This window comes from Corapipo altera, unplaced genomic scaffold (genome assembly GCF_003945725.1).
Source record: "Corapipo altera isolate COAL_440 unplaced genomic scaffold, ASM394572v1 23, whole genome shotgun sequence".
Lineage (NCBI taxonomy): Eukaryota > Metazoa > Chordata > Aves > Passeriformes > Pipridae > Corapipo > Corapipo altera.
In genome coordinates, this window is record NW_020884878.1 from 15,811,221 (window position 1) to 15,827,068 (window position 15,848).

General features: G+C 39.7%; 1 protein-coding gene across 2 annotated transcripts in view; it reads left to right on the forward strand.

The window, feature by feature from the left end:
* The window catches only part of STON2 (stonin 2), a 68,264-nt gene extending 60,974 nt beyond the window's left edge, over positions 1-7,290 (forward strand). The window contains exons 6-7 of one of the 2 annotated variants that reach the window (XM_027638048.1): positions 1,349-1,551; positions 2,829-7,290. In XM_027638048.1, coding sequence (XP_027493849.1) covers positions 1,349-1,551; positions 2,829-2,912 — 287 coding nt within the window. In that variant the 3' untranslated portion in view covers positions 2,913-7,290. Of the gene's footprint in view, positions 1-1,348; positions 1,552-2,828 lie in introns of those variants that run through there. The other variant, XR_003526743.1, reaches the window with a different exon arrangement.
* Positions 7,291-15,848: the final 8,558 nt, after the last annotated feature.

Consider the following 15,848-nt stretch of genomic DNA (forward strand, 5'->3'; position numbering starts at 1 on the left):
GCTGAATACAGATTTTTTGAATCAGGAATGACCCATTTTTAGGCATCTTCATAATGCAGTACCAGAGAGCACCTTCTAGTGGTGAGGAAACTCTGTCTAGACTGTTTTGAAATATGAGGCCGACTAGATGAAATTCTTGCCCCGACTTACATTGAGCGAAGTTTTTCTTCTGGCTTTATTTCAGAGGTCAAGTGGGATGTTGCAATGCCTAAGTCCTCTAAAGACTGTTCAATTTCATCCTGTTGGGACAAGTGACACCTCAAAATCCCACATCTTGCTTTTGAAGCTACAGCTTAACAAGGCTGACTTTTGGGCTAAGCAGGTGTATTCCTGCTCTTCCCAGGGCAAGTTTCTGGGCTTTCCACACACAGTTCTCTTTACTCTGCCTACCTTCCTCCTTTCTTGTCTCTGTCCTGTACATCTTGCTGATCTGTATGGAGAAGAACTTTTCCAGTGAACAAGTAACCTGAAATCCTGCAGCCTATAATAGTGGCAGACAAGGATTCTGTTCATTTATTTATACATTCATTTACACATTCATTTACACATACATAGGTAATAGACTCTCTTCAATCAGAAAGTCCTTTGTGGCTTTGAAGGCTTTCATCTTCATTTTGCAAACAGAGACACTGAGGCACACACATTAAATTACTTGCTCAAGAGCTTAGGGATGGCAGCAGTCAGAAACAAAACCAACCTAGCTTGACTAGAATTCCCTACTTTAGTTTTTAAACATAACTGCTGTCCAGCAAACCAAAGAAGAAAGATAATAACAAAGGTTATCTTTGACAGATGACAGAGCTAAACACGTCACCTTGCCACCTTTAATAATTAGCCACCATGTCACAGGCGAGAGTGAGGAACAAACAGTTATTCTGTAGCTTTGCACAAATTTGCTTTTTGAACCCAGGAAAGTTATTTAAGCCTATCCAGTACATTTTCTTTTACTAGAAATTGGGATAAAAATTTCAAATTCATGTGCAATATCTCCAAATCCCTCCTTCCCTTGCTATAATTTCATAACATCTCAGAAGGGGTGCCCCAATGTTACAGACAATGAAGGAACCAGAAGAGGACAAATACCTTTGCCCTACTGTGCTCAATTTACTTCTTGTATTTTCACCCACTGAAAGCAAACTAGAGTAATTGGCAGTCCTTTTTGCATTTTGTTTAATTACTTTGGTAAATTCAACAGCATTGAAACAGGTAAGATATTGTCACTTGCTATGAACTAGTTCACCTGGGGAGATTCTCGGTTCCCTGCAGCTTAATGATGCTGCTTTCTCCTAGGTGTTGTTTTCTCATTCATCCAACGTTACTTGCATTACTGTTTGCTCTCTTTTTCCAGCTTCTGGCCATCCTCACTGCTTCTTCTGTCACTTAGAGCTTGGCTCTGACCGGGAAGTGCCTTCCAGTTTTGTCCGCTATGTAGATGTGGAATTTGACATGCCCACTACTTCTGCATCCAAAGCTGCTGTTCGGTCCATCTCTGTTGAGGACAAGACCGATGTGAGGAAGTGGGTCAACTATTCAGCACACTACAGTTACAAGGTAAAACTGAGCATGTGGCAATCACCATGGTTACACTGCATACTTTCATTGTCTTGAAAAGTGTGAGCAGACAAATAAAATACCATGGCAAAATGAGGTGGGAATTTGGCACATGCCAGGCTGTCTGCAGTAGCTACCCATGTGCCACCCATGTGCTACTGATTCATGGCAAACAGGCAGGATTATCCTTCAGCAAAGATGAAATAAATTTGCTTGCAGTTGCCTGTGAAAAAGCATGCACAGAGCCAGCTGCTGGGATTAGCTGATATGGTACAAGTGTGAACAGGGAGTTTTGCTGCTCTTCATAGCACCTCCAGTGAGAGTGCTACGGTGGGAGTCCTACAGCAGACAAAAGGATCCCATTATTTCTCTGCTTAAATATTTCTTCCTCCTGCCTGCCCTAAGGAGAGGAGCAGATGGGAAAGTACACTATGTATATACCTGCCAAGAATCTCAGTAAATTTTCGTGTTAGCTGAATACTCGGAAGAGAAATTGGAATCCTACCTGCCTTCTTTAAGAGCAATGATGAGAGAGTCTGAAAAGATCCTCATGGCAAATATTTTTACTGGTAATTGTAATTACATTTTTAATAGTCTCTTAAATTCCCTGGAGATGGTATTTGATCTTCCTAAGTATCCCTTTTAAGAATTAAACAGTGGATTATTCCTGAGTTTTCAGAGATGTAGAAATTTAAGACCCAAATATAGATACCCTTGGCCCTGTATCAATACAAATTGGTATCTCTAAGCCAAAGCAGCTCTGAACCTGAGGACAGCAGGGAGGGTGCTGATGTTTGGGTTGGTGTTAGGCAGTGCCTCAAGGAGCATTTGATGATCCTTATGGGTCCCTTCCAACTCAAGATCTTCTAGAAAATTAATCGCTTCGCTTTATACATCAGTCTTTGCAGAGTTTAAAATTTAGGCTGGTTTTCTGCTGTCACTTAGGAGGCCACTTATCATCTGCAGATTTGGTTCTGGGTTTGGATTCAGAGTATATCTGGGAACGATAATGAATAAAAAATCATGTGATACCAGTTCTCTGCATGCATTATCTCTTCTGGAAATGATTTCATGACACTGTTGAATTGTAGAACTGCTTGGATTAGACTTAAAATATTTATAGTAAATAAAATCCAACTTTCCTTGATTTTCAGGTTTTTTTCTTCACAACCCTCTCAGTTCACCTGAGTAGGACACAAACCGCCACTGAGGAAGATTTTTGACTCTTTTGTTTTCCTTTCTCATTACAAATGTTCTCCCTCTTTTTCTTCTGTCAGGTTGAAATAGAGCAGAAAAAAAGCTTGAATGAGGATCTGAAGGGAGAAAATACAGCAAATGTCAATGAATGTGCTACGCAGTGAAGGAAGATCGGTCTGCAAGTCCCAAGAGGAATGGTCAAACTAACAGACCTGAAAGAAAGGACTTGCAGGATTTGGGTATTTTTCTGTTAAATTATAGAGTACTACTTTTAAAATAATACTCTGAAGAGTATTAATTTTTGCTGTGTGATGATCCATACTTTGAGAAGAAGCTCATCAGCGGTTTGTTTGGAGCAGACCCTTGGGCTTTTTCTGGAAGGATACAAGTACAGTTGTAGAGTCAAGCCTGCCTTTTCTGCCTCTTCACCATCTACGTTCTGCACTGAAGTATGGTCTGGCAACCATCACAGCCACACCAGAAAGCAGCCTTTATCTCACTTACAATCTTGCCCTCCTACATTAAGCATTTTATTTATATGCCTTTTGGTTTGGTCATTGACTGAATCACTTCCTTCTGAACTGCCAAAATAAAATCCAGGTAACATCAAGTGAAAGATTATATAAAATCTCCTTTTCAGAGTGGTCAACAGAGTGAAAACCCTGAGCATCATTCTGGAGAATCAACACACTCTGCAACATAAACATAGAGAATGATCTCTGTGTTTAAGCTGACGAACTACAGACAGGACAGACAATTACGTAGCTGTTCTTCTGTTCACCCCTTCCTGTCTCATCCCCCAAAATGACGTCATTGTGCACATTTTCGTGGGGTCTGCACAAGTTACAAGAAAGCCTCTGCAATTTCTTGAAATTTTTATTTTTTTATTCTGAGCTGTTCTGGTATCTTGACTGAACGTGGTTATGGCTGCTAGCAACAGGGAATGTGTGTTATAATAGAGGAGATACAGGAGAGACTTTGCTAAGATTAGCTCATTCCTGCCTAGAAAGATATTTAAGGGAAAAACATGGGGGGTTAGTTTTGGGTTTGGGGGGGGTTTATATATTTTCTTGGATGGGTAAGGTGGGTGGTTATTGAAAATGTCATAACACAATTACTTTAAGAGACAATGTTGTTTGCTCTTCTGAAAATCCTTGGAAGTCCATGCAGCGCAATATTATTTTCATGTTCTTTCTTGAACCTACAATATAAGTAACTTGTATCTTCATAATACTCCCATTAACTGGGCCCCAAAATCTTTTCCAAAAAATAACAACATGCTTCTATTACGGAGATTTTTTTAATCTCCACTTTGGCTGGAAGTAACAGCAAGTCTTAAAACTTCTTTCTAAATAAAAATGCAGAAGACATAAATCACTCACATATATTTTCAGAGAAAACAGTGTTAAAAGTACCCATTTTTAGTTGTTTCTATGGCTTGTGTAATATTTTGTCTTGTAATTTTAAATGTAAAAAAAATAATTTATTAAATCATTTGTCTTTTGAAAGGTTACTACTGACTTTAAAATACATATTTGGAAAGCCTTGGTAATGTAATTTAAAATCATAGTGAATTAAAACGAAAGCTTTTTTATAAATTTATTTTATATTACAATGAGTATAACAAAAATTAATACACTCTTGATTTAATACTTTCACAATGACTACTATGAAAATTACTACAATGTTAAAATCCCAAATAAAACATGAGATTAATTACATTGAGTCTGAAACTGGTAGTTGTAGAATTTAAAACAAATTATAGGGAACTTATAAATGCCTTTTTATATGAACCTAAATTTCAAGCCTATATCATCCTAGTGATACATACTTAACACAGGTACACCACTGTAAATATGTAAAATCTCAGTCCTTCTAGGTTTTCTTAATAAACATGTGATACTCTGTTGCAGGTAGCCCTCATCAAGCTGCTCAGAGCACACCAGTTAGTACTAAGCATTTGCAACATCCTTCTGTAAATGGAAGAATGCTATTAAATTTTATGAGGAATTTTGAGATCAGTGGATTAAAATTACTGATATTATTAAATGATTCAGCCCCAAGGGCTGAATTTGTGACTGATTGTCAGCTCTGTTACAGGCTGGCTGTGATAAGTTGCATGGCAACTCCTCTAAAAAATTCATTCTTCTGTTCAAAGGCAGTCAAAGAACTTCTGGGTACTTTTCCTGTTTTTTCACTACAGCTCCTAGTGTACAGTTTCTGAAATCCCACCAGCAAGAAATCCAAGAAAACCAAGCTGAAGGAGTGCTGAGATGTTACTGAGGAAGTGTGAGAATGTCTTGTGAAAGAAATGGTTGGGAGATTTCCTACTCTGACCTGTAGGCTCAGTGTCTTAATTTTTGCCTATTGCCCCCCAGCCCATGGACACACAGATAGGTAATACAAATAAATTTATGTTGTACTCTTTAAGGAGGGAAGAAAATAAAAGGAATATCATTTTCCATCTCTGTTGAATTCTTAAGCCATTCAGCCTCTGTCATATTTAAGCCACAGAATACTTCATGCCCCAGAAACTGAAAGATAAACATACTGGAGGTTTCTGGATTTACTTCATTTTTCTACCAGTTTATCATTGATTCTTTTTTTAAAATTCAGAATCAATGAATGAAAGAAAGAGTATGGACCTGAATTTAATCTTTCTTTTGTAGTTAGTTGTACACTGAAGTATCTCTTCCAATCCTCATGGAGCTAAGCAGGCAAAACTGGAAAAGTGTTCTGGTTTATATGAAAGTCATTTTAATCCATTCTGATCTCCAAAGAGCGTTTTTTGGATGTTTCTCCCATTGAGTTTTCAAGAGTTTAGCATGAATACCACAGACAGAGTTTCAAAAGACCTTATTTCCTGTTAAAAGACAGGAGTTAGTTGTTTGATTTTTAAAAAAAACGCTCACAACCAAAACCTTTAGAAAATCTAGCATTGGTGTCACCAGTTCAGCACCATTATGAGCACTGAGCATTTGAACACTGGGATCCTAAGTGCCCTTAATGAGGCTTCCACTGTTCTTTATTGATTAAACTGTGCCAATTTTTCAGTGGTGGACACTGTCATGCATGAACTTTATGTCCATGAACCATATACTCTTCATCCATAGGAGTATAGTATTAATCTGAACAGACTGTTGATGGGAGTGAGGGACAAGATCTGAGCTATGTGAGTTTTGAGAGTAGCTGAAATTATTTAGAGATAAGCTAAGTGGGGATGATTTTTCTTTTTTTTTTTTTTTTAAATCTTGCAGAAAAATCTCTGACTAGTTTCAGATTAATACTTCTTTTGAGAAAAATGCAATCACTGTCCTTTGGTTTATTTGAAAGCTTTGTAGTACTCAGACACTCCATGCAGGAAATGTGCCTTCAAGGTAAGCATACATTTACTCCCTGAAGGTATTCTTACTTTCAGCCCTCTTTCTATTTCTCATTATTGTTTTGTTTAATTTTTGTACTGTGGTAAGACTTGAGCTATTGTATGGAATTTTGCCTAGAAAAATAAAGTGTCTTTGACCACAAGAGGTAAAGATGAACAACATCTCAGGGCAGCTGAGTGTATTTTAGTTAATGCCTCTTGCATTTATTAACTATGGACACTCTGCTAGGAAAGGAAAATGTGTAAATTCAGATGATAAATACTATAACTGACTTCTGTTATTTTTGTTCTAGTTTTTATTTAGACTCGAATTTAGTTATCCTATGAAGGAGACAGATATAACTGTATCATCAGAAACATTGCATAAATAATTTTCCTTTTCTGGTGGGTTACTGGCTGACATTTTTAATCAATAAGACCTGTTGGTCTCTCTGTCCACATTATTTAGTAGCTGCTAAAAGTCCCTCTTGAACATTGACCTTCCAGGATAGAGAGCAATTGCATGTAAAAGAGCAAAGGAAAAGGTGTACAAAGTTCAGCCTGGAGGTACTTACTCTGTTGCCTGCATAAAATTTTCGGTAATTCCTTGGCCCTTGAGTGCAGTAATCAAGCCCCTGATAAGTCACCTTTGTTCCAGATAGTGAAAAATTCCTTTCAGTGACTCTTAGCAGTTGGTGTTTATAGCTATATTCATCTCCAGAACTGGCCAGGGCAAGAATTTGCAGCACACAAGAGATCACTTATGGATCAAGTACTTACCATCTTCTGCCACTAAAGTTAAATCTACATCATGACATGTCTGAGACACAAAATTCTGTGTGTAACAGGCACAACTGTTCCTAATCTTCCTGTTTTATTTAGCCAGCTAGCCACTCACACATCCATCCATTCATCCTCCCATCCGTCCTACCGTCCCTCCCTCTCTCTCTCTCTCTCTCATACTTGCAATTCATTCTTTGCACTATTGACATTGATTGGCTTGATTATTATTTTGTAACATGTTCCTTCCTTTTTGTTTTGTAAAATAAGTAAGTCTATACACTGGCTAACTTCGTAGAAGTGGTTTATTTTTTTTTGTCTTTTTATTTTATCAGTTGAAATGGGATGTTGTTTTGTTTAAACTATGTGAAAACTTAAATAAATGTTAAGATGAAACAGCATATCCTGATTTTCACTGTGAAATTGAAAGTTATATGTGCTGTACATTCTGATAAATCAGAGGCCTTGAATTCAGAAGAGGAAAAGGTGATGCTTTGAATGGCATAAAGAACAGTATAAATTAGAAGTAATGGGACTGCATACAGTAAAGAGGTTATTTAATTTGATCTCCAGATTAAAAGACAGACTGCAAAGGAAATGGAGCAGGCCTAGAGCTTGAGCCATGTAACAGGTTTGTGGAACAGTACTGACATAATATGGAAGATGTTCCAACATATGAACAAAACCATCCTGAAACAAAGTAATTGAGGACTGAAGCTTCTGCTCAGTGGTCTCTTCTGTTCTTTGACCACTAAAGCCAGGAGCACCTGAAAGGGCGATGTCTTCCTGTGATCAGAACATCTGTTTGCGATGCAAATATAAGGATATGGTTTAAAGTACTTATGGATTTCTCTGCTATGATCCCCTGTGTTCTTTCAAAGTAGAGTAAGCCATGTATCATTTCATACATCTTTCCACTTCTCTCACAGTCACTGAGACCCCTTCAGTCTGCTGTCTTTATCAAAAGCATTCCCTATATGAGACTGAAGAGCTGGGCACTCTTGACCAAAGAAAATCGGATACCCACCGCAAGTGGTGTTCAGATTATTGCTTTGAGATCAGCACATTCTCTGTAGGAAGCCTCAGTACAACTGACAGTAAATCAACCATTTTACAGTATTAGAAAATGGAGGTACACAGGGAATGATGCCTCATGTTCATTATTCAAGATTAAATCAGGTCAGCCAGAAGAAAAAAGAAAAGTTTAAAAAGATTCAGGGGCTGTTAGTAATAGCAGTTTATTTACTATAATTCAGATATTCAGTGACATTTGGAAATGATCCTATAAAATTGGGAGGGTAGGATTATATTAAACATGATAGTTTGCTAATATACAAAATGTTTATAAATGAAAATTAAAGACAAAAATGAGAGTTTGAAACCAGAGAGCTCAGAGTTCCTTGGCAATAGTGCAGTTCTTAGAGACAAGCCAAAATAACACCTCACAGGAGATGGAGAAGTCAGAGTGCCACTGCAATGTGTACCCAAACAAATGTGTGCCCTAGAGTGAGATAGCACCATTTGCAGAGAAAAAACACCACAATTTTCTCTCACTGCTCTTTGTTGCCATGATTGCCCTCATCATCTAGTCCAGATATGTTGTAAATTTTTAAGACAAAAGGTGCTGAAAGTCAGCTGAAGTCAAACGAAAGATGGAGGAGCAGCCCACTATTTCGGCTTAGGTGCAGTCTAGGTCACAGCAGATGTGTCTGAACCATGAAGCACATCAGTCACAGAAAAAGCTCCTGTTGTTTTGGTCACAGTATCAGAAGATTAACAGCAACTGCTGTATACAAAGAAGTAACTGGAATAGTATTTCATACACCAGCTGTCTTTCTCAGCCCTGAATAACAGGACAGCGAAGCCTGATGGAAAGGTGTGACTATACTAGTGCCTGTAGTAGCACTGGGGTGCTGCAGCAAGGGGCAGACACATGCTGGGGTTAAGGGGGTCTGGGCAGACTTGTCCTTCCCTGGTCAGAGGCCTTCTGCAGTCTCCCATTTGTTACTGCCTCACAGGCTGTAGATAAACTGGGAGCAGTCAGCTCAGCCTAAAGAGCTTCTGAAGGAAAAGGATGAATACAGGGTGAATACAGCTGAAAGTAATTTCCTAAATTGAGAGCCTCTTTTGTAAAGGTTTCCCTGATGCAGGACTGAAAAGAAAAGCTCAACTCCCCCGTGGAAGCAAAGAAATTTGTTAGGGCATGGTCAGTTCAGCAATTGTACAAATACAGAGAGTACTCAGATTAAAAGGGAATGAAATGGGAAAACTTCATGTCAGTGCACCAATGCAGGCAGAATTGTAGCAGAGTCTTGAGTTCAGGTCTAGAGAAAGATTAAGGGAGTTTTCAGCTGAGATTAAGGGAGTTTGACCGCTATGGCACCCCCTGTCTCCATCTCCTTTTGATCAAAATCTTGCTTCTCAATGTATCAGTTAGCAGGCTTTTTTTTTTCCCCCAAGCTGTTACAGGTACCCTTTGCCCTGGCAGTCAGGAAGTGACAGTTGGTGTGAGAGGAACACCCAGGGGAGTGCGGCTGGCAAAATAAAATACGCTGAAGTTACAATCTCAACAGAGAAAAATGTGTGCTAATTCATCATGACCTGTGACAAATGAGGAACTATGCAAAAAAATGTGACTTGGGGAGTCCCAGTCTACAAAGACTGACCCCGGGAAAAAATAGTGTAAAAATCCGTATGAATGTTATGAAAGATTGGAAGGCTTGTGAACAAATAGAATTGGATTTGGAACTGAACCACATTGTCAAAATCAGCTTTCAAATTGTACAGGACCAACAGACACAGCATGATGAATGTGAGTTGACTATGACATTTCTGCTGGGTAAGTTGGGGTTTGTGGTGTGGGTCCTACCTGGAGAAATGAACAATGAACTGGGTTAACAGGAGCGAAAGGATGGTTGCTGTCTAGTGATCACTGACAGGTTTTTGCCTGGACCACTGACCCACTGCATTGAGCAGCCTCGATGAATCACGAGTCTCACTGATTTTCAGGCCTGTGAACCCCATGCAGAATTTTGCCTCTTGTTAACACACTGTAAACCAGTTAGATCTCAAAATTGGGTTTAAGAGTTGACTACCTCCTCTGATTCCATGTTTAGCGGAGAAAAGGACAAGAGAGAAATTAATTTTTCAGTTGTGTTGACTAATCTTTTTCACCTAAGTAGTCCTTACTTGTATGCGCAGTCATGCACATATTCAGTTTAAATTTACATCCATAAAGCTCTTTAAATACCTCCAGCAGAAAATCCTGTAAAAGGATTTAACATTTAACTACTGTCTATTAAAAAACAAAGCATATGTGTGTGTTGTATAGGCATGCATAGACTTATACAATTATGCATTGTATGATGGGAAGAACAAGTTGACAAAAAAGTTCGATCTTTTTATTTTCTGGCCGCTATTTCAAAAGACAGCCACCCCCCACTGTCCCGAGATATGCCACTGGGGCTCAGTCCAAATCTGGGCAGCCAAGCCCACTACTCCCATCTGGTCAACCCTCATCCAACTGCCTTATTCTGGGAGTACCAAAATTCCCAGAAGCTCTCATAAATTTGTATGAAAGATGTCTGCAGACACCTACTGTTCCTGCGTGTGCCTCAAACTACCACAATTCTATACAGCCTAGTCCAGCTTGGGTTTCCAAGCCAGGCATTCTCCTACTCTCCCCCTCTCGAGGATTCCAACCTGCTGCTGTGCTCAGAATGAGTATTTATTTATTCTATAAACCTGTGCACTGGTCAGAACATTGCACTGCTGGGAAGCAAATGGGTTTGGGGTCCCTTTCTCCTCCTTGTTTGAGACTACCCAGAGGGTAAGTACAGAGGTAGAGACAATTCAAGACTGAAAAGAACTGAAGGCTTTGAGCACTTAGGATACTGACTGGGTTTGTTCATCCTTGACTGCAGTTTCCGAAATTCTATTGAGTATATTATGGAAATAGTCCTTGGAGCATGCACTAGACACCAGACCTACTCTCTCTCTCCATACAAATTGCTTTTTCTGCTGAGCTCACTGAATCTAGAAGGCCTGTTGTCCAGTGAAAGTACTTAATAGGATAAGTAATAACACCATTTGAGGATAGTGCCTTATCTGTTTGCTGAGGTTCTATGGAAGTGTTTAAATACATCCTTGTGCTGTATTGGCTAAGAAGCAAATTGTTATAAAAACTCTCCTTCCTGAAATAAAATGATCCTTCTATATTGAAGCCTGGCAAGAATACAACTATATGCCTTTGAAGAATAGGGACAGTTTTCCTTCCTATCTACAAAAAAACACATGAAAAAAATCTCTCCTGAAGTAGTTTCTAATCTAATTTTTAGGTTTAAGAAAATTATGTATTACATACTAATTTTCAGCCTACGTTAATTTAATGATTGCTATGCATTGTGAGCCCATTTTTATAGACGTTACAGCCAATGGTCATTGCTCTCAATGTGAGAGCTGCTGGACAATTGTAGCTCAAAGTGGGAAAATTTTAGAACACATTTCTCCGATTTGTTTTCTGCTGGGGTTACTATACTGGCATAGGAGTTCTGCCTCCCTCTTGTGGTTACATCTTTTACTTTTGACTTGGAAAAGAAACATTTACAGTGCAGCCACAATCAGAGTTCATGCTGGTTACCTTCCTGATAGTTAACTTCCTGATGTCTCCTCCTCAAGTTTAATAAAAAAGCCCCATTATGTCAGGAATCTCCCATCAAAAAAAAAATGTCTACCTAAGGACGAAATTCTTTTTCACATTCATATGGGAACAACTGAACATGTTTGATAAAATCTGCAGTAATTCATGCTGGTTACATTTTGTAATTGAGTCTGAATGTTAGCATTTAAGTCATCCAAATGTATGAGCTCCACCTAGGAGTTACTAAGATATACCCCAGGGGATTTGATATTTTCAAGTAGAGCAAAATCTCATGGCCTATACATTTTAGGATATCACTTTGTTCTTTCCTATTGCTTTCCATTTGAATATCACATGATCCTTTTCAAACATTAGGAAATCAAGCTATCTGAAGAGTTAAATCAAATAAAGCACTGTTCCTCTCATGATAAGAAAACCAAGATATCATTAAATCAATGCCTTGGAATGATAGAGCCCCAACTCAACGCAGATCTCATGTCCCTCCACTGTTTCCCTAAACCAGAACATCATCTTCCTTCAGGGTCCTTAGCAGACTTACAGCATTTGTAGGGTGATTTAACTTGAATGCACCTACTCTGTGCCCTTCTTCATTCCTTTGCAATTTACACTGATATCAATATAGCCCATTTACTGACACAACATTCAGAAAGAAATATGAATTGTGTCTTGAAAGCCATTACTGGAAACTAGGCAGGAGGGACATGGAAATTTGCAGCAGAATTCTACGGTAATGGAGAGAGAATAAGCTGCACAGCTTAAACACAATTGCTGGTCATCTTGCTTTGTCAGGTCTAAAAGAAAGTGACTCTGTAGTTCCATAGCACTGTTACTTGGTTCCATCCTCCAGTTTCATCTCCAGTTTCATCTGGCTTTGGCAGCAGGGCAAGGAACTTGCTTTGACCACTGATACATTTAGTGATGTGGATAGAGATATCATCACTTTGGCTTTGAAGGTACTCTCATCTGCTTCCCATTTGATCATATCCATCAGCACCTCCTTGACAGCTGGCCACATTCATGAGAGTTGAGCTCAGCTGAGGTCAGAGTACAGACTCTACCAGGGGCTGGCTGCAGTGACAGCCATAATTTCTTGTGAAAAATCATCCCTGGTGCATACAGAACACATCCAACAAAGGCAGCCTCAGGTCCTCACCCTACAACTGTTAGCAGTGGTCTGCATCTGAACAGTTGGGTCAGAGCATGGAGCAGTCCTTCCAGCACAAATGCAGCTGCCTGAAAATTCTATAAACTGGAAGTTCCGTTTTCTGCTCAGCGGGTGCTCTGCCCATACCATAAAACAGGGCAAACAAAATTGCGGGTATAGTGGATGTGATGGGATGCCTCATTAGAAATAGTTCTTTTCAAGAGAGACACAGCTACGCTGACTCCTAATCTGCCTGGAGTCCTTGTAAGAGAAATGAGACGGCTGATGACAGTAGGCTGTATTGCAGGTCTAGGAAGATTTGTAGTGGAAGATGATACTTAAGATGGAATAACTATCTTTCATCCAAAGCAGCAAGACAAGGGAGTAGGAGCAAGCAGCTGAGGGAAAATGTGAGCTCCAGTCTATAAGGGCAGCTTCCCATTTTTTTTACACATTTGCAGATGTCAAAATCTTGGTATGGCAGAGAATCCGAGGTTATACATCAGTTACCATGAAGACTGGAGCAGAGAGGAGCTCTGGAAATGGGTCACAGGTTAGGAATGGCAATAAATGCTTAGCTCCGTTTCAGGATGAGTTGGGCTGGCTTATTCCTGCTGTTTTCCTTTCTCTCAAAGCCAGGGACTCCAGCTGCCCAGCAATTCTCACACTAGTGCAGCTCTGCAGTTAGGTAATTAGCCACAGAATGTGAACTCCACATTAACTGCTCATAAGCCATAGGTTGTCTCCGGCTGAGTTCATGTTCACTGTTCCTCACTGAGAACACTGAACTCAGCCAAAACTGAACTAGAGTGGTTTTCTGCAAATTCCACCCAGTCCTTGAAAAACAACCCTAGGACTCATCAAGGGAAAAAAAAAAAGGGAAAAAAAAAAAAAAAAAAAGGAAAAATGTCATCTCTGCCTGATGCCTCTCATGCTGGGTCCCAGAAGGGACATATGACATATGATCACCTCTGAATGGGCAGCAAAATGTAGGACACACCCATGTTTTTTTCATGAAAGCTGTAGACTCTGGGCCCTTAAATCAGGTCTATGAGATTCTCAACAATTCAGAAGCTTGTGTGGTTTGCAAGCCCACTCACTCGGGCACAAAGGAACAGACTTATTAAGTGGGAGGCAGGGAGCATCTAAGGTGGAGCAAACCTACCTTGCACAAAACCACTTTTAGCGGACATGTGAGCATGTGGCTGAGGGACAAACCGCTGAGTAAAATACATGACAGCACATCTTGGCGGCAGCAGCCTCTGTGCTGTCTCCCATTCTGCCAGCTGTGACAGGGAAGTTGAGGCCAGGGAAATACATGCTCCCAAAGGAATCACAGGGTGATTCTGCACACAGACCAGCACCATGCCATAGTTATACACTGCATATTTGTATTCTGGCATACCCCAGAGGAATTACTCTATCCTAAGTCACCACGTGGAGCCTGATGTATGTAAGGCTTCTGAAGGCACACTATAGAGATCACTCTGAAAAATTTTCTCTATGAATATTTCACTCTCTGATGCTTGTATATATCAGGAATAACTTTGCTGAAGTTAATTAATTTCTGCTGTGGATCTTTGCACATCTTGGCTGCTGCCTGGAATATATGGCAGTAGTCAGTAAAAACATTTATCAGCATGCTAGGTAAGGCTCTGCTTTGGATCACTAAAGTAAGACATTGCCTGTAAGGAGACTAATTGGTATTTTAAGTCTGGGGTTTTTTGTTATCTAACTTCTTCGATGCTTGGCTTTATGGATCAGAGCCAGTAATATTTTGGCTGTTGTCAGAACCTCATAACAGTTGAATAGCTTTCATTCATAACAGTCACAGTCTCAGTGATTAACGTTACTACTTTAAAAGCACTTCGCCAAGGTAATAATGTAGAATGTGTAACTCTAAGGCACTCCTTTAGCTCACACCCTTTCAGAGAAGCTCTAACCTTCAGAATTTTAGGGACTTTTTTTAGTATCCAAATTATGAATCATTCAGTTTGCGGAGAGTTAAGCATTAGGTCAAACATGTATATACATGAGAAAAATGAAGGGGTGGTCCATGCCCTAAGACCAGTAATCTTCCTCCTACAAGCACTAGAGCTTTCTTAGAGTAAGCGGGGTGTGCATTTTAGTAATGGCCAATTCTTCTTCAATAAAAGGAAGCCTGGAGACTTTTCTACATGACAAAGCATTTGGCAACAATGTTGTTTTGAAGCATTTCCTCCTCTGATCACTTATTTCTACTCCTGTCAGCTCTTTCAGTCGCACTAACACGTCTTTTGTAGGGCTGCCCTATGAGCCAGATAGGAAACTGATCCAGGTTAAAAATTAGCCAGCATAGGAAAAAAAAAAAAAAGCACAGCAAGGAACTGGCACAACTGCAAAAGCAGAGCGCGTTAACACAGGGACAGAACAAGCACTCAGTGGTATGGGAAGGAAGTACAAATGCCTGAAATCCTCATTATCACTGAATGCTTGGGGTCGTGGGAAAGACGGGGCCAGTGTCTCAATTAAGTTTTGCCTTTACGAATTAAGCATAGTTTTGTCAACCAGAAACATGAAAAAAACAATATCTGATCCACAAATCCATGACGGCAAAAACCTCTGCTAAGGTGTAAATAAGTGCAGCACATGGCAACAGCCTGGAAAAGAGCAACTTGCCTCCTCCATCTGTAGCTGATTATTTACTAGAAACAGCTGTTATAGACCATAGTGCACATGTGTGAAATTATTTTTTTGCAGGAGACTAAGGAAAGTCAATTCTCTAAGCAGAGGAGGCACAAGTGGTACTATAAAAGGAATAGTTTTGCAAAATCTGACACGGAGTTTGTGTATAAATCAGAGAGGGAACTAGGATTCTGCTAGAGGATAAATCCTAGTGTTGAGGGGAGAGAGTCCAGCAGTTAGCGTCAACTTCAGAAGAAAGTCTCTGATCAGTCCTCTAGGTTTTGTGGTGCTATTCTTCAGTGTCTGAAGGCCTGAGAGGTCTGTTGAAGACAGATGGGGACAGAAGGGGTTACAGTGACCTGCTAATGTGGTCTTCTTGAAGATGCAAGTTGGGTATTTTGTTTGGGGGAGAGAAAATGGCTTTCTAACCTTGGTAGCTATGTGGGTCTGACTGTATAACTAAGCACAGAGTTTTATTGCCCACTTTAAAC